At 40.8% G+C, this 23,198-nt stretch overlaps 1 protein-coding gene across 1 annotated transcript; it reads right to left on the bottom strand.

Annotated features, from left to right (window-relative positions):
- Nucleotides 1-217: 217 nt before the first annotated feature.
- On the bottom strand, nt 218-21,576 carry CEP55 (centrosomal protein 55). Its single transcript, XM_019953221.2, has 9 exons — nt 21,291-21,576; nt 20,010-20,204; nt 17,764-18,039; nt 14,886-14,954; nt 7,156-7,306; nt 5,596-5,909; nt 3,967-4,038; nt 3,182-3,307; nt 218-1,332 (listed from the first exon to the last, which is right to left on the bottom strand). The coding sequence occupies exons 2-9, from the start codon at nt 20,190-20,192 to the stop codon at nt 1,132-1,134; spliced, it is 1,392 nt and encodes a 463-aa protein (XP_019808780.2). The 5' UTR covers nt 20,193-20,204; nt 21,291-21,576; the 3' UTR covers nt 218-1,131.
- Between the last annotated feature and the right edge of the window lie 1,622 nt (nt 21,577-23,198).

Raw genomic sequence — 23,198 nt, 5'->3', positions numbered from 1 at the left:
GGACCTCAAAGAAGGCTGGGCACCAAAGAATTGATGTTTTCGAACTGTGGTGTTGAAGAAGACTTTCGGATCCCTTGGACTGCAAGAAGATCAAACAAACAAATCCTAAAGGAAATCATTTTACACTGTATGTTTATCTGTAACTCTGTGGCACCCTTCTCAGGGCAGAAATCTTAAAAATACCAGTCTATATACATATACTCTCCTCATAGCAAAATTTATTAAATAACTCTTTATTCTTTTCTCCTTTACATAACCAATAGTAGCCCAGTGTTAAGCATTTTAGAAAACCTGAAGAAATTTTAAAAAAAATCTTGGTTTATGCACACATGTATAAAAATATTCAGATAACCAAATATCTGCTCATTACATCACCCAGCTTTCAAGACTGCCAAAAATAAATAAATAAAACATTTGCATATCAAAAGAGAGGGCTCGGTGGTTTTGTTAAAATTCATTTTAACAATTTTAGCTAACTAACATGTGCTGATGAAATTCAAGTTAAAGGTATAGCCAGTTAACATCACAGAAAGCACTGTGTGGCTAGTAAGGAGTATTCCTTAAACAGAATCTACTTTGTGCTTCAAACACAGCTAGGTCTACAGTTTCAACAGTAAGCAGCAATAAAGATGAAGAAAACGCCCAACTTTTCTAATAACTGCTCTATCATAGAAAGGAAATATAAATGAAAAGAAAAAAGTATCACCATCTCTTCACAAAGGACATCAAAGTCAGAATGGTAGGTTTATGAAGTGCTTGGATTAAAAAATAATAACAATAAAGATCCCTGGTTAATTGCCTTTGATTTTTTAAAAATCTGAAAAACATAAAATATTTGCTTGTTGGTGTAACAGATTTGACCTACAAGCAATAACCTGAACTATCTTTTCTTCATCAAGTACTTTAACAGTGCAAAATGTTGGCGGTCTCAGCATTCAATGCTCGGAAATGCAAAGCAGGCAAAAAAACAAAAACAAAAACAAAACACAATGATTCACTGCTATGCTAGAGTCTTAAAGGTAGACAGGCAGTTTCTGATGTGAGGTGAAATAAGCAATTCAAAATGTCCATTAGCTAACATAAGATACAGTACTGAATCTTTTGGCACAAAAACAAAGAATAATCACATTGCTACTTGGAACAGTATTCAACGTGGACGAGTAGATCTCGGTGTTCGGTGGCTGGATATTGGATATTGCACTTAGGACATTCCACCAGGCTTTCATTTAACGCAGCAGTGGGACATTTTGGTGAGGCGACTTTTCCTCTGTTTTCAGTCTCCTTTTGGAAAGTGACTAATGGCTCTGTGAAGGCAAACTCACGAATCTGCTTCTGAAAAATAAGTGTCAAATGAACACGGTTTGTATAGATGGCCTACCATTCAGCAGTTGTAACTGCTCCATAGATACTCCAGTTGCTTCAGCCCTCTAGCTAGATTTTCTTCTGAATCTCTCCGGTCACTGGTATTACACTGGTAACTTATGAGGTGGTTACACATGAATGCAAAGTTGCTTCAGTAGTGTCTGACTCTTTGTGACCCTATGGATGGTAGCCTACCAGGATTCTCTGTCCATGGGATTCTCCAGGCCAAGAATCCTGAAGTGGGTTGCCATGCCCTTCTACAGAGGATCTTCCCTACCCAGAGATCAAACCCACATCTCTCATGTCTTCTGTATTGGCAGGCGGATTCTTTACCACTAGCACCACCTGGGAAGCCCTTATGAGGTTGTTATATATCACTGAAATTACCCAGGAAGTACTAGGATCAGGCATTTACATAGCAGGTTTTATTAAAATGCTTAGAGTCACATGTAAAGGTGGGCCTACGGGCAATGCTGACAAAGATTGCTAGGTTAAAGACGGGCAACTTCAGCAATAAAGAACTGCATGGAATTAAGAGCGGCAAAAAATTTTAGCAGGTCAAACAGGTTATACACAGGAATGACTAAGATACTGTATAATTCATTTGTGATGTCTCATTTTCATGTTTTTTTCCCTGAGAAATTTAGAACAGTCAGTAACTAAAAATGAACATTTTATAGCATACTGTAAAGACGAATGGTAGGAAAATGAAGAAAAATACAGGAAAATTATAGATTCATTTGTATACTCTTTGGCTTCCTGTACTTTGATAAATAGTCATAAATAGGAATGAATTATAAATTTCAATTTTAAATATTATGATAAAAATCAATGACATAAACAGAGCCAAAAATGTATTTTCTGTCTTTTATTCATAAAGAAATTGCAAATGACTTTAAAAACTGCTTTTTTCTCTTTTGAAAACTGAGGAATTCTATTTGTAACATTTCACCCTGTGCAAATATTCTGCAATACAAGGATCATATACAAAATATGGGCTAATGGGACAGACCCTAACAGGTTTAGTCCAGGGCTTACTGTGTGGTTCTTTAGCTTCTAATTTGTGTCCAACTCTTTTGCAGCTCCATGGGCTGTAGCCCACCAGGCTCCTCTGTCCATAGAATTTCCCAAGGAAGAATACTAGAATGGGTTGCCATTTCCTTCTCTAGGGGATCCTCCCCACCCAGGAATCAAATGATCTCCTGCATTGGCAGGTGGATTCTTTACTACTGAGCCATCAGGGAAGTCCCTCAAAGCTTATTAGTAGAATGAAAATAGGTAAATCAAAACCATTTCCTCAAAGAAGCAATGTTATTAAAAAGGTTAATGTTTTAAAAGGTTATGTGTTCAAGTTAATCCACAGAACGTGCTTAATTCAGTATGCCTACAAGAGTGTATTAACAGTAATAGTCCATTATCCCTAAAAGCAGCAATTTTTTCTTTCTTTTTTTTGTTTAAAGAGAAAAGCACAATTTCACTTCAGAATCTAAAACTGCCCTGCCTTGCTGCCTTTGTCCCCCAGACCAAGCTCTGTTCAGTGCCTCCAGAATCACAGAGCCCAGAGTGGGTGGGGATGATCCCAGGCACTGGTAATGTTATCATTACCAAGAGGCCAGTAATGTCCCTCTGTCTAGTACTTTGAACTGATGCTCAAAGGGCAGATGCTTCAAATAAGGCAAGGGATTTTATTTGACTAATTTAAGAAACAGCTATTCTTAAACTGTATCCTTCTATTTTGGGAACTGCTTTGACATATAAATAGAAAGATGGCAGAAAAAGAAAGATGAAATAAGTTTTTGTCTAACCATTCCAGACTCACCAAGGATTCCAACTGTGTTATTTGATTTCTTGCTTTGCGGAGCTCCTTAAGAATCACATGCAATTGATGTTGCATATTTTGACGGTCGAGTTTTTCATTTTCAAAGTCTAAAGTACATGCCTGCATCTGGAAAAAAGTGCCCAAGACAAGACAATGACAGCTACTGTATACTGTCTAGTTTTCCTGACTAGATGTTTCTTTAGTATCATAAGAAAAAAATATGTTGTGCCATCAGAGCAAGAACTCCTCTGAGTACAGGGAGATATTGATACATGAAGAAGCTCTGTCCAAGGAGCAAAGCCAAAGTGTGAGGTCTAAGTGAGTGAGGAGCAGCTTAAGAAGTTGCTGGTTAGAATCTGTCCTCCTCATCCTCCTTTTTGTGGGGAAGGGAAGGAGATGGCTGTTCCTTGGTTTCAAATATACTAAAAATCTCTGGTCTCTGGGAGTAACTGGTCTCTCTTTGAGTTCTACTTGAAGTTATCAAGTAGTTCTATTAGGAACATCCTGTCAGACTACCAGCCATTTAGGGAAGAAGAAATTTTGCTAAGGCAAACATCTACCTGTCAAGAAAATTGCCATGTCACCTTAGAGAATTCGGTTTAGCCTAAAGGTAGTAATGGGAATATACGGCTCGCACAAGTCGTCACTTTCAATATTTTTGTTAAAGTTTTTAAAAAAACATTTTCTAGAACTTACAAATGGTTCTTCATACAACAGTGTAAACATGAGGAAAAATTCCATTTCTCAAAGGTTAAACTGAATGTAGAAGGAACCCTCATGAGTACCTGTTGTTCCAACAGAGCTACCCTTGTTTGTTCCTCCTGCTGCTTTATCAGAGACGTGTAAAGAAACTGGACCTGTAGGATGTAAATAGAACCAACACTGTCACGTCAACATTTTATAGCTTGACCTTGACCTAGGATGTGTGAAAGGCTCACAAATGTCACATCTCTAACCAGGGCAACACCTGCTCTTCTGGGTGAATCCTAGCTGTGGTTGGACAGCTATCTATGCAAGCAGCTGAGCAGTACCGCCCCGGCCGAGTTCCCTGAGGCATAGACTGTAGACAAAAAGCACGAAGTCGCAGTGGACAAGCAGGTCCTAACATCCACTGATATTTCTGAGTAGGATAAGAAAGCAGAGCTTGGCCTCCTCAGCCACAGAGTTGGAGCAAAATTTTCAATCATTTCTGCTTAATCTTTTGTAACTATCACTGCTCACACCTCTAGGCAGAAGTGAGCATGGTAAAGACTGAGAAGGCAAATGTTATAGACCATTTTTTCCCTCTCACTCAAATTTTGGAGGATTTTAGAAATCACTATTCTAAGAGTAGCAGTAGCTAACATTTACTTAGCCCTTTAATTTACAAAGCGCTTTCACCTTCTCTCAGCTGACCTTCACAAAAGTCCTATGAGGTGAGAAGAGGTTATAAGATTTATTATTATTAATTTGACACACAAATAACCTGTCAGTCAGAGAAGTTAGCTGATTTTCCTCAGGCCACACATCCTTGAGGAGAGACCTGGGATAGACCCCAAATTATGTGTTTTCCATTATTTCATGCTGCCGGGAAAAATTTAATAAGTTTCTCTTGAAATAGTACTGAATTCTAATAAATCTAATGTGGTAATGCCAACATTACTGAGACAAACATTCCAGATCTGGCTATGAGCATAGTGAGAACATGGGAGGTACATAGTGAATTAACTTGAGAACAGTTCACAGTGCCAGCCTAGGAATCAACCTGGACCCTCCTCTTTCAGCTTCCCACACATGCCCACCTCCTCCTCACCCGCCCTTTCAGCTTCTCACACACGCCCACCTCCTCCTCACCCCCCCTTTTTTGGCTTCTCACACATGCCCACCTCCTCCTCACCCCCCCTTTCAGCTTCCCACACATGCCCACCTCCTCCTCACCCCGCCTTTTTTGGCTTCCCACACATGCCTACCTCCTCCTCACCCCCCCCTTTCAGCTTCTCACACATGCCCACCTCCTCCTCACCCCGCCTTTTTTGGCTTCTCACACATGCCTACCTCCTCCTCACCCCCCCTTTCAGCTTCCCACACATGCCTACCTCCTCCTCACTCAGAACCTTTGTGTCTGTGATCTCGTCATCAGGAGGGAATTCCCAGTCACTCACCTCGCTGGTGCCGTCTCGCCATCAGCTTTGTCCAAATACCATCTCCTCAGTGAGGCCTTCGCTGGCCTCAGTTTCTCTTGATCATACTACCCTGTTTTATTTAGGTACTTGCTTATGGTCTGTCTCCCTTCTTAGCGTGAACTCCTATGAGGGGGTAGGAACTTGTGCTGTTCCATGCTGGTTCCTGAGTAGTTAAAATAGCCCCTGACACTTAGTAAGTACCATGAAAATTCTGGATTATGAACCATGGAAAACCGTGCTGGTTAGACTCACCCGAGATAACAGCTCCTCAGATCTTTTCTTCTCTTCTTCAAGTTTTTCCCTGGCAAGATCATTCTCTTCCTTGAGCCTCTGTATTTTCTCTGTTTTATGCCTGTCATCTTCTAGATGTTGTACATCTGCCTTTCTTTGTGAACACAACAGTTGATTTAAATCTTGCACTTCTTTTTGGGTTTCTTCATATTTTCTTCGAAATTCACTCAGTTCAAAATTCAGCTGAGTTATGGTTTGTCGTTCCACTTCAAGATCTTTTTTTGCATTTTCCAAGAGATGGTTATAATATTTTTGCTTTTCTTCTTGAAGATAACCTGTGACAAACACATCATGGCACAAAATAGGTAATTTTACAAATTACAAAATAGGTAATTTTCCTGAAGAAATAAATGTAAATATGTCTCTGTAAGCATGATTGCATTTTTTCCTCATCTTCAAAAATGAAGACTCAAGAGACAGGGATCATGGTTGATGTTTGACAGAACAAGAAACAGAAGTTCAGGTATACTACTTGAAGTTACAAAATGAATAGATAGAAGAATCAGAAACAGTAATAGAATTATTCTGGGTGGGGGGGAATGTCATTAATGTCTAAAGAAAACAAACCAACAAATAGAGACATTAATGCATATACCACTTTGATAAAACACAGAGAGAGAGAGAAAGAGAGACAATAAGAGAGGGAGACAGAAAAGAAAAATCATATTACCAAAGGAAAAAGCTAGACTTCACCCATAATTAAAAACCTACTTTTATGTGTAGCAAATTTATACAGGCAATACAGCAGTAACTTTGTCCCCTGAGGGATAAACAGTTTTGAATTCTCTAGAGACATTCCTTTCATACTGTTTTAGCATTAGCTTCATTTTAAATATTCCGATGTGAAGCTCTGAGATTATGAGCCTTCTTTTCTATAATTCAAGGCTCCAGTGCCAGTGGGGCTGTCAGCACTTAAATGAGAGCCTTGCACAGAGCTTGGCTCATCACCCGGAACTGCTGCGTCTATTTGTAAAACGAGGATAATGATCCTTTCTGCCCCTGCTCTTAGGCTCTTGTGAAACTCAGTGGAGATCAGTGTCAGAGAAGCTACAAAACCTTTGGCAAACAGCATCACTGATAAGAACTTCACCTCAGTTCTAGGGTGAGATTCAAATGATTGAAGGATCATGTATAAAAATGTAATCTTTCTCCTAGAGTTGATATGAATAACTGCTAAAGGGAAGCGGAATAACAAGATAGTCACTGACAAGGCTAGCACCGGGGGAAATGAAGCTGGAGCAGGACTTTGAAGGAGGGAAAGGATTTGCAAGGTGGAAAAAACCTAATGTGCCTGCAGAGCTGCAAGATCCCTTTACCCTGTGCCTCTCGCCCTCTGGTGTCAGAAAACAATGGGAGATGAATTCAGAAGGTTGGCTAAAATGGGATTTCTTACTTCAAGGCTAGCAGACTTGCTCTTGTTTTACTTTATAACACAGATCTATAAGAATCTAAATTTGATGCATCTCTCTTTTTGGAAAATGTCAGGCAGGCCAACCCAGAAGAACATTTTTACACCAGTACCTTCTGATTCAGTCTTTTTTGTCTGCTGCGGGAGTGTCTGAGGGGCTGTTTCCAGTTTCTGTTCCAACTCAAAGATTTTCGCTAGAAGCGCTTTCACGTAGGCCTCTCGCTGCTGATCATACACAAGCCACTGCTGATTTTTCTCCAGAGCCTCACAGTGCAAATGAAAGCAAATCAATAATCAAAACCCAAACCCTTCAGATGGATAAGAGACCACACGGGACGCAGTCTTTTCCAGCACATAAATACTCGATGGCTCATATCACAGAATGATTCCAGGCATCACTGTAAAGCTTTCCACACAGAGACACATTCCAAGGCCACACATCTTCAGAATTCCAAAGAACATGGCCAAGTCATGTCCACACAGAGTTACGTTCATCTGTCCACTGACTCTACAGTTTGCCTCATGTTGGTGCCCACATCATTCTCTGTTAACAGAATGTCTTTGTGGCAGAGGTGGAGGTGCAGTGCTCAGGTACTCTTTCAGAGGTATTTCCACCCACCTGAGGGCTCTGCCTGCGGGCTCTCCAAGGGGTGGACAGAGGCTCTGCCAGGCGTGCATCCTGCTCTGGCAGTGCCGCCCCCGCCCGCCACCCCGCCTTAATCCTGGGCCTTCTTCTTCCTTTCACAGATGTGGCTCCCCAATAAACTGCACTGCTGACTACTCCATCTCGTGTTTGCCTCCCGGAGAATCAAACTCAAACATCACCCTCTTTCTTTATCACCGGTTTTCATCTTTTAAAGCTCAAAAATCCCCAAATGGGACCTTTCATCTAGTTTGTATACGGGTTCAGGAACTCAGTTGTTTTAAACACATACCTACATATTTTAAAAACTTATTTTACCAACCATCATTAGCTTTTTTCTGTGTTTGCTTTTTCAAATAGATTGTGCATGCTTAGTCATTCAGTCGAGTTCTACTCTTCATAATCCCATGGACTACAGCCTGCCAGGCTTATCTGTCCATGGAGTTTTCCAGGCAAGAATACTGGAGTGGGTTGCCATCTCCTACTCCAGGGGATCTTCCTCACCCAGGCATTGAATCCATTATCTCCTATGTCTGCTGCATTGCAGGCAGATTTTTTTATATTAAGTTCCTTGAAGTGGCAGACCGTGTTCTTCCGAAAGGACTCCCAGCTTTTGCATACAATGTATAGTCAAGAAATTATTTGAATGATGGACAATATTAATAAAATAAGCAGTGTCTATTTAAGTTAGCTGGTAACAGAGAAAGTGGTTTACCATTACTGCTCATGTTCACTTTTCATTTCAGTTACATCTTTCCTACAAAAACCTCGCTATACTTTACCAGCCACCTAGCATAAGTTGGAAAATTTTAAAAAATCTCATCTACATTTTCTGTGGCTCATTCCACCTGATCTGTGGCAAGATATTAGCAAATATTCACATAAGAAGCTACATTACCTTTAGTGGATAAATCAAGGTAGCATATATGGACAGGGGTGTATAGGTTTATGAAAGGCTTTAGTATGCATTTTATTTATTTATTTTTGGCTGCACTGGGTCCTCGTTGTGGTGCATGGGCTTTCTCTACTTGCAGAGAGTGGGGGCTTCTCTCTAGTTGTGGCGTGTGGGCTTCTCACTGCAGTGGCATCTTTTGTTGCAGAGCATGGGCTCTATGCTCTCAGGCATTAGTAGTTGAGGCTCACAGGCTTAGACACCCCGCAGCATGTGGTATCTTCCCGGACCAGGGATCAAACCCATGCCCCTTGCATTGCAAGGTGGATTCTTAACCCCTGGGCTACCAGGGAAGCCCAGATTTATGAAATTTTTTAGTGAAAAATTCTACTGATATTTTGATTGTTTTTTTTTTAATTTTATTTTTTAACTTTACAATATTGTATTGGTGATATTTTGATTGTTAACTGGGACAAATTCATATATACTCTGACTCTAACTCTCACTGGTCTTAACCACTGGATCCTTGGAAATTCAGTCAAAGGCAAAGCCTGCCAGGGCTGTACACAACTGCATAAACACCTCCCCCTCATCCATACCCCGTTTTGCCAGTAGCAGCAGGACAGAAATTCAAGTTGAAAGCTAGCAAAGAAGATTCGCCTGTCAGTAGCAGAAGGAAAACGAAGTCTTGAAATGCTTATACTTCAGCACCAAAATGAGATATTACAACTCTTCTCTCCTTTCCAATCGAAGTCTTCCATCCAAGAGCATGGAAAGTGAAAGCTGCTCAGTCATGTCTGACTCTTTGAGACCCCAGGGTCTATATATAGTCCATGGAATTCTCCAGGCCAGAATACTGGAGTGGGTAGCCTTTCCCTTCTCCAGGGGATCTTCCCGACCCAGCAATCAAACAGGGGTCTCCTGCATTGCAGGCGGATTCTTTACCAACTGACCTATCAGGGGCTGCCTCTTTTTTTTCTATGTTTCTGGGAGGCTGAGGAAATAAGTCTCAATTACTACTTGTGTAAAGAGAACATGCACAGCTAAATCTAATGTCACAGGCGTAAAATGTTAAGGGCCCCAGAAGGAGGTACACACAGTGATACTAAAACCCCTTTGCCAATGGCCAAGCTCATTGGTAATGAGCCCTCTGCCCGTGCCACTTGTGCTAAGACTTGCCTAACACGAAAGTGTGAGTCACTCTGTCATGTCTGACTCTGCGACCCCATGGACTGTAGCCACCAGGCTCCTCCGTCCACGGGATTCTCCAGGCAAGAATACTGGAGTGGGTTGCCATTTCCTTCTCCAAGGGATCTTCCTGACCCAGGGATTGAACCCAGTTTTTCCATACTGCAGGCAGACTGTTTACCATCTGAAGCCCCAGAGAAGCCAAGACTCACATGAAAGTTACTCGGTCATGTCTGACTACTTGTGACCCCATGGACTGTAGCCTGCCAGGCTGCTCTATCCATGGAATTCTCCAGGCAAGAATACTGGAGTGGGTAGCTGTTCCCTTCTCCAGGGGATCTTCCCAACCCAGGGATCAAACCCAGGTCTCCCACATTGCAGGTGAATTCTTTACCATCTAAGCCACCAGGGAAGCCCAAGACTTATCTACCCCCACAGAAATACCTGCTTGAACAGTGGCTCACTGTTGGATCTTGGTAATTTGGGGATTTATAAATCCTCACTTGGAGGCTGATTTCCTCATCAAGAACAGTGAGAGGAGACACAGGCCATGACCAATAGCTTTAGGTCAATTAATATAATGATCGCTTAATATTTTGAGGCAAAATAGCTATAGCTAGTAAGTTCAGTTCAACCTCTTCGTCTATCCCCCGAAGTGCTAAGTTATTTTAATTATATTAATAACAGAATATTTTAAAGCTTCAGGACAACACTTGCTGAAACTGAAGCTAGGTTCCCTTAGGCTGACATTAAAATTGTCCACAAACTGCCACTTCCCATCTCTTCAAAGCACAGCCTGGCCTTTCCTTTCCTTCACTGCTTCCTTGTTGTCTACACAATAATGCACACCCTCTGTGCCTCTTCCCTTCATGCAGTCCCTTCCTATGTCATCTGCCCACTTAAATTCCACATTACATCACGTTCCAGTGAGTCCAGGCTTATCTCTCAAGGCTCCTCACCATAACTCTCCTTATCAAGCTTCCCCTCCTTTGAAAGCAACTAGTGATTTTTGTGTGCATTCAGTCTACTTGGCATCTTATACTCATGAACTCTTGATTACTTCCTGATGATACTTCTTATCTTAACTATACCCTGAGCCCTCTGGACAGCTGGGCACAGGCTTGTTTAGATATTTTATTTCACAGTTCCTTATTTGTGTTTCTGTACCTAGAAGCTGCCTGATAAATGTTTGTGAATGATGTTGACAACATGGGTGGAGAAAATGCCTGCAAGAACCAGAAAGCCGTGTAGACCTAGACCGGAGTTTGAGAGTGTTCACAGAAGGGAGGAGAGAACAAGAAGGAATCTAGCAGTTCCTTACACACAGTAGAACAATACATTTAGTGATTCAAAAAGAATAAAACACTTTCAAAAATCTATTACTCATTAAGTAATGCATGAAAATGTAATCAAAACATCTTGTCATAGAACTATCCTAACTATTTCTGTAGTCTTACAAGTGCATAATATGCATCCTTTGTGTCATAATTAATCCTTGACCTGGGGGAATTAATTATTATCAATGATTAAAGTGTGGCAGCCAGGAGGTATGAGTTTTTATCCTTTAGGGCTGCCAGAAAAGAGATGGCACAAATACAAAGTTCTTAACAAAAAAGCTGCTTAGTGTAACTCAACTGAAGTAAAACATACGTGTGTGTGTGTGTGTGTGTGTGTGTGTGCGCGCGTGCGCGCACTAGTTGCTCAGCCGTGCCCAACTCTGCGACCCCAGGGACTGTATGTAGCCTGACAGGCTCCTCTGTCCATGGAATTCTCCAGACAAGAATACTGGAGTGGGTTGCCATTCCCTTCTCCAGGGGATCTTCCTGACCTAGGGATAGAACCAGGTCTCCCACACTGCAGATTCTTTACCATCTGATCCATCAGGGAAGCCTGATTCTAGTAAATGTGCTGCCAAAGTGAGGATGAGGCATTATTCTAAAGGACCACATGATGGCGATGTTACTTCAATAAAGTAATAAACATTTCTTTACTCCTGATCTCAAGGACTCTGTGTCTACTTTCATTTCTTTATAGAAGCAACAAAAAGTAGATTTGATAGCTGTCAGTGGATGTTGACATTATGAGTTTTGCATCTTTAGAGTCTTCCTTACATTAGTTATCTCTTCCAGCTTTGTGTCTCTACACATTTGTTAGACATGCATTTATCATGTTCACCCAAGTTATCAATAAAAATACAGAAGTAGGTAAAGTGAAGCTGTGGGGAATGCCATGAAAGCTCTTCTTCCTGCTTTGGCAGGGATCCATTAAATATTTCCTTGGGCAAAAACTCTAAGAGATTGAAATGTTAGCCTATATTGAAAGAAGAAAAAATATGCATCAATTGATAAAACTAGAACACAGATGGTAGATTAGAAGTATTATGTCCATGTTAAATTTATTAAAGGTGGTATCTGTATGGTGGTCATGTAAGAGTATCTTCATTCTTAGGAATATACATTGGAATATACAGGCTGAAAAGGCTATATATATATATGCAACTATTTCATGGTTCAGAAAAAATATTATGTCCGTGTGTGTATGTGTATGTGTGTGGATAGGGCTGGGGACTGAAAGAAAAAGTATAAAATGGGATAAAATGCTAATGAGTTCAATTTTGGTAAAGAGTATGTGGACTTCTGTGTACTATTTTCCATTCTTATAACTTTTCTGTAAACTCGATTTTTTTCCAAATTAAAAATAATTATTATTTATCTTCAGTAATTCTGTTTAAAAGTCAGTTTTTTTTTTTTTTTTGGCTGCACCATGTGTCTTTACAGATCATAGTTCCCCAACAGTGGATCAAAACCATACCCCCCTGCAGTGGAACCCTAGAGTCCTAACCACTGGATCACCAGGGAATTCCCTAAAAATCAGATTTTTTAAATCAAGAGCAAGAAACGCCTATTAAAACCAACATTCAGTTATTTGATTTTAAAGTTACTGACCAACTGGATAATGATTACAGCATTGAAAGTGAAAGTCACTCAGTTGTGTCTGACTCTTTGTGACCCCATGGACTGTCTGTGAGAATTCTCCAGGCCAGAATACAGGAGTGGGTAGCCTTTCCCTTATCCAGGGGATCTTCCCAACCCAGGGATCGAACTCAGGTCTCCCGCACTGCAGGCAGATTCTTTACCAGCTGAGCCACAAGGGAAGCCCAAGAACACTGGAGTAGGTAGCCTATCCCTTCTCCAGGGGATCTTTCCAACCCAGGAATCGAACCAGGGTGTCCTGCATTACAGGTGGATTCTTTACCAACTGAGCTATCAGGAATGCAATTACAGCATTAACTCCATGTAATTATTTCAAAATATGAGCCAGATCTAAATGATAGCTGAGGAATGATACAGCTTGACCCTAAGAGAAGCAAAGTAGATTTTTAGGACTTATTTTAGCCTAACAAACACTGATTCTTAAACAGGTGGGCAAACTTCTACAGGAAGTTTTGTGGGAGCTCTGCAGAGGGTATAGTATTAGAATGGCTGAGTCCTCCAAAGCCAAATAAAGTGACGGTGTAGACTCTGAGGAGTGAGATTTCTCTTTCCCTGCTCCTCAGTCTTCCAACTATAATTCTCCCCCTGGTCCGAAAGATCTGCTGAGATCCCAAAGGGATAACCAGAGCTTGGCCACCTCTCGCTCCTCAAATGTAAGTTAATGGTTCTCACAGAGCAGTCCTCAGACCACCAACAGTAGCAGCAGCACCTGAAGCTTATTGGAAATGGAGACTCTCAGGTTCTACCCCAGACTAATCATCATTACATAAAAATAACTTTAGTTGATATTTGGAGTAGTTAGCACTGCTGCTGCTGCTGCTGCTAAGTCGCTTCAGTCATGTCCGACTCTGTGCGACCCCATAGATGGCAGCCCACCAGGCTCCCCCGTCCCTGGGACTCTCCAGGCAAGAACACTGGAGTGGGTTGCCATTTCCTTCTCCAATGCGTGAAAGTGAAGTTGCTCAGTCGTGTCTGACTCTTCGCGACGCCATGGACTGCAGCCCACTAGGCTCCTCCATCCATGGGATTTTCCAGGCAAGAGTACTGGAGTGGGGTGCCATAGCCTTCTCTGAGTTAGCACTGAGAAGCCTAAAAATTACACATGGGTTTAAGAAAACAGCATCTATTTTCAGGCACTTTGCTAAAAGAGACACTATAAGATTCAAGAAACTTCACCAGATTCCATCTAGTCATTCTTTCCAGTTGTCTAAATGCTGGGGATAATACATGACATACAAAAAACTTATTTTGATAGTTCTTTAAGAATTGTGTTTCTTCTTTATTTTAGCTACCTGTAGATAAATTACTTTGAAAAGGGTACTCTAGAACCCAGTTATACAGACACTAACGATTTAAATTCTTTTCTTGAAAATCAAATAGGCCTCAAGGTATGCCCGGTATGTGAGATAAAACAGGACTCTTAAGAGCATACTTAGATCAGGGTAGACATGCCAGGAATATTTCTGGAATCACAATATCTACCTATTGACCCAATGATTAAATCAAGAATTTCATACTTTGCATATCTAACCTTAAAATTTGAAAAAATACACTGTGACTACTAGTCCTATGTCCCCAATTTATTTAATTTTCAATGCAACCCACCAATCCATTTAAGATATAAGTTTGGAATAATATAGCTAACTTCATATCCAATTCTAGGAAAAAGAAATATTGAATACACAAAGAATGTATTTCTTTTTCAAACTAGGAAAGGAAATCCTGTTTCTAAAGGAATAATTTCAAACTAAAGAGGACATCTAGCATGGGTAAACAAAAAGAAAAAAATAATACATATTAAATTACATCACTATAATAAAATTATTGAGCAAATTAGATTTAAGTGAAAACGGGATATTGTTGAGTTATTTGGTAGAAATGGATGATTTATAGCCTAAAGATTTCCAAGGCTTTCCTAGCCATACTTACAGGAACTGGCCCTCTTGTATGCCTCGAAAGAGACTTAAACGTGGTAACCCAGAGAGATGATCTCAAACCATTCATTTCTTCATCTCCTCAAAAGAATTTTTCAAGCTACAGCATTACTGTTGTCAATTTCCATGAAATTTAATAATAAAGGAATGAGTCCTCTTTAGCCATAACTTAATAAAATAAAAACAAACTTACATCTTTCAGCTGTACTTCCATTTCATGAATATTACTCATTGATGAATTGAAGCAACTTGTAGCCACAGTCTGTAAGTAAATCAATATTAGTTAACATAATTTAAGAACATAAGTTTGCTCATTATACTTACCTTCATAATAAGACAGTATATTTCACATACATCCCAAAATCCAGAACTGGTACATGCCAGGTGATGAGTAGCAGTGCGGAATTAAGATGTCCTGGAGGCCTCCTAAGCAGATTGGACACCCTGAGATTTCATATCTAATTTGATATCTGATGTCATCTGGACCCCAGAATCACCAGACTAGCCCTCAGTGGATATGAACAGCCCTCTGATTTTCACCAGGAAACCAAACCAAGCAATTGGCCTATTTAAATGAAATCCCGAAAATATTAAATTGTCAAATAAAAGATAAATTTTGTTTTCTAGAATTTATTTATATTCAACATTAGCAATAGTATTAATTAGTATTCATTCATATAGAACTCAAAATATAATGTCTCCTCTTTTTTCTTCATTTTTCCAGAGGGAATAAAAGAGGGGAAGTAGATGGTAAGTCGGTGGCTCAGATGGTCAAGAATCCACCTGAAGGAGATCCAGGTTTGAGCTCTTGAGTTGGGAAGACCCCAGTATTCTTGCCTGGAGAATTCCCTGGATGGAGGAGCCTGGCAGGCTACAGTCCATGGGGTCACAAAGAGTCGAACACGACTGAGTTGACAACACTTTCATTTTCTAGGTGGTAAGGTACCAAAGCTAACCAACAAAGCTCATAAAAAGCTGCATTTCAGTCTTTTAACAGCTCTGAGGAAAGAGACTTGTGTGAAGGATGGCAAGAAAGCTCAAAATATATATTTTCTTCTCTAGAGGTGCTCTTTTCCCCCTCTCAATTTAGTCCTTCAGGTGGAAACCATGATAGAGATAGTTTATCACATTTCTTTCCTTTTACCCTGGGCACACTGCAAACCACATCTCCCAGCCTTCCCTGTAGTTAGTGAGGTCATGAGACTGAATTCTGTCCAGTGGAATGTAAGCAGAAATGAGATATGCCAATCCGAAGCCTAGACCCCACAGGCTACCCCAGTTCTTCACATGCTCTCTAGCCCACAGCTGTGTATAAAGGATCTGGTGGAGGACTGCACTCTGAGAGATGAGGGAGCCACTAGAAGGAAGGAACCTGGATCTCTGAATGATTCTGTTGAGCAAAGCCTCCTCCACTCCAACTTAAAATAAGCTGTGACATGAGCAGAAAAATAATCACTTGTTGTATAAGACTCTGAGATTTGGAGGTCAGTTGTCAGGTGATTAGATATGCTGACTAGTACAGAAATTAACAGTGAGTATCCCATAGTGATTATATGAATACATTTTTAAAATCATCATTTCTACCAAGATTTATATTTCCATCTTCAAAAGTAGAGAAACTAATTCTTGAGCTTTAAGTAAAAGTGAAAATGAAGTCGCTCAGTCGTGTCCAACTCTTTGCAACCATATGGACTGTAGCCTGCCAGGCTCCTCAGTCCATGGGATTTTCCAGGCAATAGTGAAGTAGGTTGCCGGTTCTTCCTCTAGGGGATCTTCCGACACAAGGCTCAAGCCCACATCTTTTGCATTGTCAGGCAAATTCTCTTAGAGTAGGAAGCCCCACTCTAAAGGGGAGATAAAGTACAAAGACCCTTAACATCACTGAAGCATTTATTTGAATGCAATAGATTTTCTTCTGTAAGTAAGTTTTGGTCACTCAGTGGTGTCCAACTTTTTGCAACCCCATGGACTGTAGCCCACCAGGCTCCTCTGTCCATGAAATTTTCCAGATAAGAATACTGGAGTGGGTTGCCATTCCCATCTCCAGGGGATCTTCCTGATTCAGAAATCAAACCCAGGTATCCTGCAATGTAGGCAGATTCTTTACCATCTAAGCTACCAGAGAAGTGTCCTTTCTTCTGTAGGTAGTGTTAATAGCTGTAGTATTAGTATGATTCATATGTCCAAATTTTCAAGAGAATCAAAGGTCTGATCAGCAAGAAACTATTTATTTAGCACTATGGTGGCTCAGATGGTAAAGAGTCTGCCTGCAATGACTCAGGTTTGATCCCTGGGTTGGGAAGATCCCCTGGAGAAGGAAATGGCAACCCATTCCAGTATTCTTGCCTGGAGAATCCCATGGATGGAGGAGCCTGGTGGGCTACAGTCCATGCAATCACAAAGAGTCAGACACAACTGAGCGACTTTCACTTCACATGCCAGGCACCCTGCTAGGTTATTCACATATATTGTAACATTCAATCTCCAGTACTCTTATCCTCATTTTATTGATGTGCAAACTGAGATTTAGGAGAGGGGTCTGGTGAATTCTAGCATTGTTTCTAAGGCTAGAGAGGTTAAGGAATTTGTTTAGACTCACACAGCTCGAAAGTGGAATCTGAACTCGGAGCTGCCTACCCATAAATCCATGCTCTTTCTACTACACTAGTGACTCTAAGACACAAGACGGGAGAAAAGCACACTTGCTGTTTTAATTGGGTACCTCAAATATGAAGAATAACCAAAAAATGAAGCCATTCTTCTCACAATACAAACTACAGAAAAAAAGAATTCAATAAAATCTTCCTGGCTATTGTAGACACACAGCAGAATCTGTATTCTGAATATTCCCTTGGGCAAAACAATGGTATGGTCAGTGGAGGCAGCCATATTACCTATTTTTGCTTATAGAGAAGAACAGGACTATGGGAAAAAAAAAAAGTAAACCTGTTAGTATACTATACTGTTTCACCATTTGACAAGCATGTTTTAACAAACCCATTCTTCATAAGAATTACAAACTGTATTAGAAAAGATTAAAAAAAAAAATCAGGTTTTAAAGAAATTAGTACCTGCGATAAATGAAGTGTATTGGCTTTGCCTTCAAGTTCAGCAAGCCTTGCAGTTGTAGCAGACAACTGTTTCTTCAACACATCTGTCTCTTCAGACAAGGATTTCAACAGCTGTTCTCTTCTTTCAACTTCCTTGGTTTTCTCTTCGAGCTGTTCAAGCAATGCAGTACTGCTGTGCTTGGCTTTCAGCTGGTCTCTGAGTCGCTGTATTTCTTTGTCCTTCTCTGTGAGGCGATAAACATTCTTCTCTCTCTCAGCTTCAAGGACTCGAATTTTCTAGATATAAACTAAGAAGAATCTTAGAACAAGGCCAGGTCAAACACAAAAATAAACAGTACATTATAACAAGCGTATAGGATGTATTTATTATGTATCAAGTCAGCATTATACCAGATACCAAGACCAGAAAAATGCTCAGAGAGCTCATAGAGAATTAGACCAATACATTAATGCAGTATGATAAGTGCTGTGGTTAAGATATATATAAAATAAACGGGACATGGACACAGAAAGGAGAGACCATCTAGAAAGCTAAAGAAGAGCTGGCTCTCACCTGATTATCTGCTAATCATTCCCCCATCATGCCAATTCTAGTCATCTTAATGGCTAAAAGTTGAGTCACACAAAGAAATACATGCTCACTGATGAACTTGAAGCAACAGAATTCAGATATCACAGAATGCTATAGCTGGATAAAAGTACATTCATAAACTTGCTTTTTGTTAATAAATGATTTGGTATCAAATCTAGAAGGTGATCTTCAAGAGAATGTTCAACATTTTCAAGGATTGGAAAGTTAAAGAAGGCATGTTAGTTAAACTTGCTGGCAAAAGGGAGAAAGCACTAATATAGAGATGATAGAAAAAGTAAGTAAAATGGCTTTACATGCTGACAAAGGGAAAAAAGCTTAACAGTTATTCAAATAGAAATGGGGACATAGAATTGGATGCTTGTGTGAAAATGATGAGGGGATTTGTAGTTGCCTACTAGCTTAAGACAAGACAGTATTATGACACAGTACCAAAGAGGCCAATACAATTCTAAGATTTCAATAGAGTACAGCATCCAGATTAGAGGAAATAATACTACTGTTTGAATCTGTGTTTGTGACTGTGTGCAATCCAGAAGCATTAATTCAAGAGGGACATGAATACCAGAAAAGTGTTCAGGAAAGTGACCAGGATGAGAAAAAGCCAGTAAAGCTGAAGAATATGGGGCTGGCTTATAGATAAGTAAGAGGAAGCAAGATTTCCTTGTATATCTGCATGCATGCATGCTGTCACTTCAGTCATGTCCAACCCTATGGACTGTAGCCTGTCTGGCTCCTTTGTCCATGGGATTCTCCAGGCAAGAATATTGGAATATCTTTACATGCCCTTCTCCAGGGGATCTTCCCAACCCAGGGATCAAAACCCCATCTCTTAAATCTCCTGCTTTGGCAGGTGGGTTCTTTACCACTGGCGCCATCTGGGAAGACTTGGACACCTGAAAAGCTGTCAATTGGATTAAAAAAAAAAAAAAAAAGACTTGTTCTATGTAGCTTTAATGGACATAACTAGAACAAACTGGTAGAAGTTATAGGAAGTTTAATTTCAATTGATTATAAAGGGATTTTGACAGCCCTTGCTTGTCAGAAATAAAATGAACTGGAAAGAGAGCTCTCAGGAAAGCTACTAGATTCTTTCACCAGATTACAAAATAATCTTTATGTCTAAGAATTGGTGATAGATCATTTCTCCATGCTTGAATAAGAATTCACCTCAATATGTGTTTAAACAAATAATAAATCATTTGGTTTTATGATGTGCCTTATAAAGTAAAATTTAAAGAAATCCAATGGTATTATTTAGCACGGATAATTTGTTTTCTAACTATGAAAAATAAAAGTACTCTTGCAAAATAAATTGAACTGATTAAATTTTAAATCCTTCCAGTTCTAATATTCCTAACTCCTTTTCAGACTATGTCATAACAAACTGTAAATTAGGGAAATATAGTTTAACAAAACACAAAATGCTGATATCTGTAATGATTTTACCTTAAAAAAAAATCTGAAAACAAATATTACTTGTAAAGTAGCCAAAATACATGATTAAATGGGTTTTTAAACCTTCATGCTAAAATCTAAACCCCAAAGGTGACATGATTAGATTTGTTGTTTACATTTAGTGAACATAAAAACTAGATTATATCATGTACTTTCTCATCTCCCATAGTAAAGCTTACTACAGTTTAAAAGGTCTTACCTCCAAAAGTTTGTGTCTGTCTTTATCAATCAGCTTTCCTTTTCCACTTGTGATTTCATCTACCGATGTTTTTAAAGCTGTTATTTCTCCCCTAAATTTTTCTAATGCAGTTTCTGATTTGGAGTTACTAGGCTTTGGTCCCCATTTACTTTTAATTAAATCTTTGGGATTTCTGGAAGACATCTCTGAAAGTGCCTGTAAAAAGAAATCTGAGTTTACAAGGTCAAATCTCAGGTTTGAAAAGATCTAATAACCTATTTATTAAACAGAAGAACCGTTCTATATAAATAAAAGTGATACAGTGGGGTATGGCTTCTAGCTTGCTAACAACAATATATATATTTTAAATCTGGGTGGTAGATGCACGGAGGTATTCAATATGTCAACCTGTATGTCTGTGTTTGTGTAGGATTCTCATGTGTGTCATACTTCAATAGAAATGTTTCATTTAAAAAAAAAATAGAGGGATAACCAATGATTAAGCCGTTAAATGAAACCTGAAAGTTAGATTACAAAGACAAATTTTACTCCAGAATAAAAAGCCAATGACAATATAATTCTGAATAAATGGACATTGAAACATCATTACCTGACATAATGGTGTGTCCTCTGAGAAGATAGGCCTAGTTCAGTTCTATCTTAACTGTAATGTTCAGAGAGCACAGTGGGCAGAAGTTAGAAGAATTCAGTTTGAGGCATTTATAGGAAAAAGAGACCCAATATTCAAAGAATTCAGGAATGGCAGGAATTAAGAACAAGAAGTAAGGAGAAGCTTTGTTGCTAAGTCATGTCTTACTCTTTTCTGACCCCATGGACTGCCTACCCAAGCTACTCTGTGCATGGGATTTCCCAAGCAAGAATACTGGAGTGGGTTGCCATTTCCTTCTCCAGGGGATCTTCCCATCCCAGGGATCGAACCTCTTCTCCTGCATTGGTAGGCGAATTCTTTACCACTAAGCCACCAGAAAAGGTTAGCCCTGGATTTCTGTCCATTCTAAGGTGAAAGATTAAGATACCTAGTAGAGGGCACAAAGCATCTATTACAGGCCACGTCTTCTACAAGTGGAGGCAAATCTACAAAAACCTTCACATAAGACCTCCAGTGCGAAGAGAGGCAAAGAAAACTGCAACAACAGGCACCTTTCTTCTCACTTCTGAGGTGAAGTTTGTAGAATAGACATTAAAGTGCTTGCTAATCCGCAAAATGCTGTACTAAGGAAAGGACTTGGCCAAGTCACTAGAACTCCCTGCGCTTGTCTAAAAGAGGATGATAACACTCACGGCAGAGCTGAAAGCGGGGATCCAATCGGCGACGGCCTCCCGGGGACAGGCACACAGTGAGCGCCAGGGAACGGCGACTGGCTCCAAGGTAGGCAGAGATTGAATCCCAGCCAACGCGATCTCCCACTGATCCCGCCTCCCCCGCGGTCACGCCCGGCCTCAAGGCTGCGGGTCCAGGCCGCCTCCGCCACCCTCCGCGGTCGCCTGCCCGCAGCCAGCCAGCACCTGAGGCGAAGCGCAGCGCTCGAGTCGGCCCAGTCACACCCTTTGGCGCGGGAGCTGCTTCCGGGAGTTTGAATCCCGCGGCTGCGGGGCGGGGGACGTCACTGCCGGCGGGGCGAGGCTCTCCGATTGGCTGCGGTCTCCGGGGGCGGGGGCTGGAACCTGAGTGAGAAAGGAGTGCGGGATGTAGCTGGGCTGCGGGCGGAGGGGTGGAGCTGAAGTGGAGAGGACGGTGCCCAGGCCCGGAAGGCGTCTCCCGGATCCGCCAACGTTTTCTGGGACTTTGTCAATGCTTTTGTGAGGTCTCAGACCTCAACTCAAGATTTCTTTGTGAAGAACTGATTTGTGTTTATCTGCTTTGGGGCTGAAGCAAATTAGAATGCTGAGAGAGATAAATCCAGTGACTGAGAGCTGGGACTAACTCGTTCTGCGTCCTTGAGTTTGATTCGCCCTTCTGAGTACCAGTTTCGCCCTCTAAGAAATAGGAGAACTGGATTCCACAAGGGGGCACAGCCTCTCTGTTTTCCTCTTGGGGTGAGCCTTCATCCTGCCAGAAATCAGGGTGGAGCCATGTGGAGTGTAGCAGGTGGAAGGATTAATAGGCACGCCCAGTTTGAATGCTGAGATTAGGAGCTCTAGAGGAAGCGAGCTAGGCAGGCGTTTGCTCCAGATTGCTGCCCTCTGGCTTGGCATCTATTGGTTAAATCCGGGTCATGGTTACCTGGACTTTGAGGACTTTCGCTAAAACAAACAGGCACAGAACGCGTTTGGCAGGGCCTGACGTTCTCAGACCGCTGCATAAACTCTAGAGAAAAGGCTACAGAAGCAAACCATCCTCTGAAAGTAGTGTCATACAAGGGTTAAACTCTGGATTAGAAATGAGTTTAGCCTGACTGCCTCTTACTAGCTGTGTGATCTTGAATAAATTATTTAAGCTCTCCGAGCCTCTCAACTTCCTGATTTGTAAAATGATAGTAATATCTACTTCACAGGATATCTACTTCATGTGCATTAAATGAGAGAATCCATGTGAGGTGTATGGTGTTTAGTAAATACTGATGTCAGCCATTATTATATAAAAAGCAACAAATGAAAGTCATTCAGTCGTGTCTGACTAGACAGTCAATGGAATTCTCCAGGCTGGAATACTGGAGTGGATAGAGGTTCTCTTCTCCAGGGGATCTTCCCAACCCAGGAATTGAACCCTAGTCTCCTGCATGGCAGGTGGATTCTTTACCACTGAGATACCTGGGAAGCTCCACACCACCCCCCACCCCCACCCCCACCCCCACCCCCCACCCCGCGAAAGCAACAAACTCCTATGTCAAATAGAGTGGATGAGAAACCATGTAGAGAATTTTAAAGAATAAAAGAAAAGGCAAGAAGATAACGTTTGGTCTGTGCTTCCAAGGAGCTCACATTTCTGATGGAAAAATTAGAATCGGGCTCTTTCATATCTGTTGTATTATCAAATGGAATTAAGAGTGGGAGGAAGTTGAGGCAAACGATTAGTGAAGCTGTGAATTCTAATGCATTGCCTAGAGTTGAAAGCAAGGGCAAAATTAGTCTCCCTAGAAATTTATAAATGTCTTGGATGAGAGAGAGAAAGGTCTGACTGCTCAGCTTGGTGTCAAATGGGGAGAGAAAAGACAGGAATTGGTAGGAACTGTGTGAAGAGGGAGGCAC

Source organism: Bos indicus, chromosome 26, assembly GCF_029378745.1.
Source record: "Bos indicus isolate NIAB-ARS_2022 breed Sahiwal x Tharparkar chromosome 26, NIAB-ARS_B.indTharparkar_mat_pri_1.0, whole genome shotgun sequence".
Classification (NCBI taxonomy): Eukaryota; Metazoa; Chordata; class Mammalia; order Artiodactyla; family Bovidae; genus Bos; species Bos indicus.
The sequence above is the reverse complement of the archived record's forward strand: the minus strand, read 5'-3'. Positions and strand labels throughout refer to the sequence as shown.

What these genes read in the sequence shown, in the direction of transcription:
- CEP55 (XM_019953221.2), bottom strand. Translation starts at nt 20,192, where the DNA reads ATGTCTTCCAGAAATCCCAAAGATTTAATTAAAAGTAAATGGGGACCA. An exon ending in ATACACTTCATTTATCGCAG is followed by an intron (nt 14,955 to 17,763) that starts GTACTAATTTCT and finishes ATTTACTTACAG; the next exon opens with ACTGTGGCTACAAGTTGCTT. An exon ending in TAACACAGTTGGAATCCTTG is followed by an intron (nt 1,333 to 3,181) that starts GTGAGTCTGGAA and finishes CTTATTTTTCAG; the next exon opens with AAGCAGATTCGTGAGTTTGC.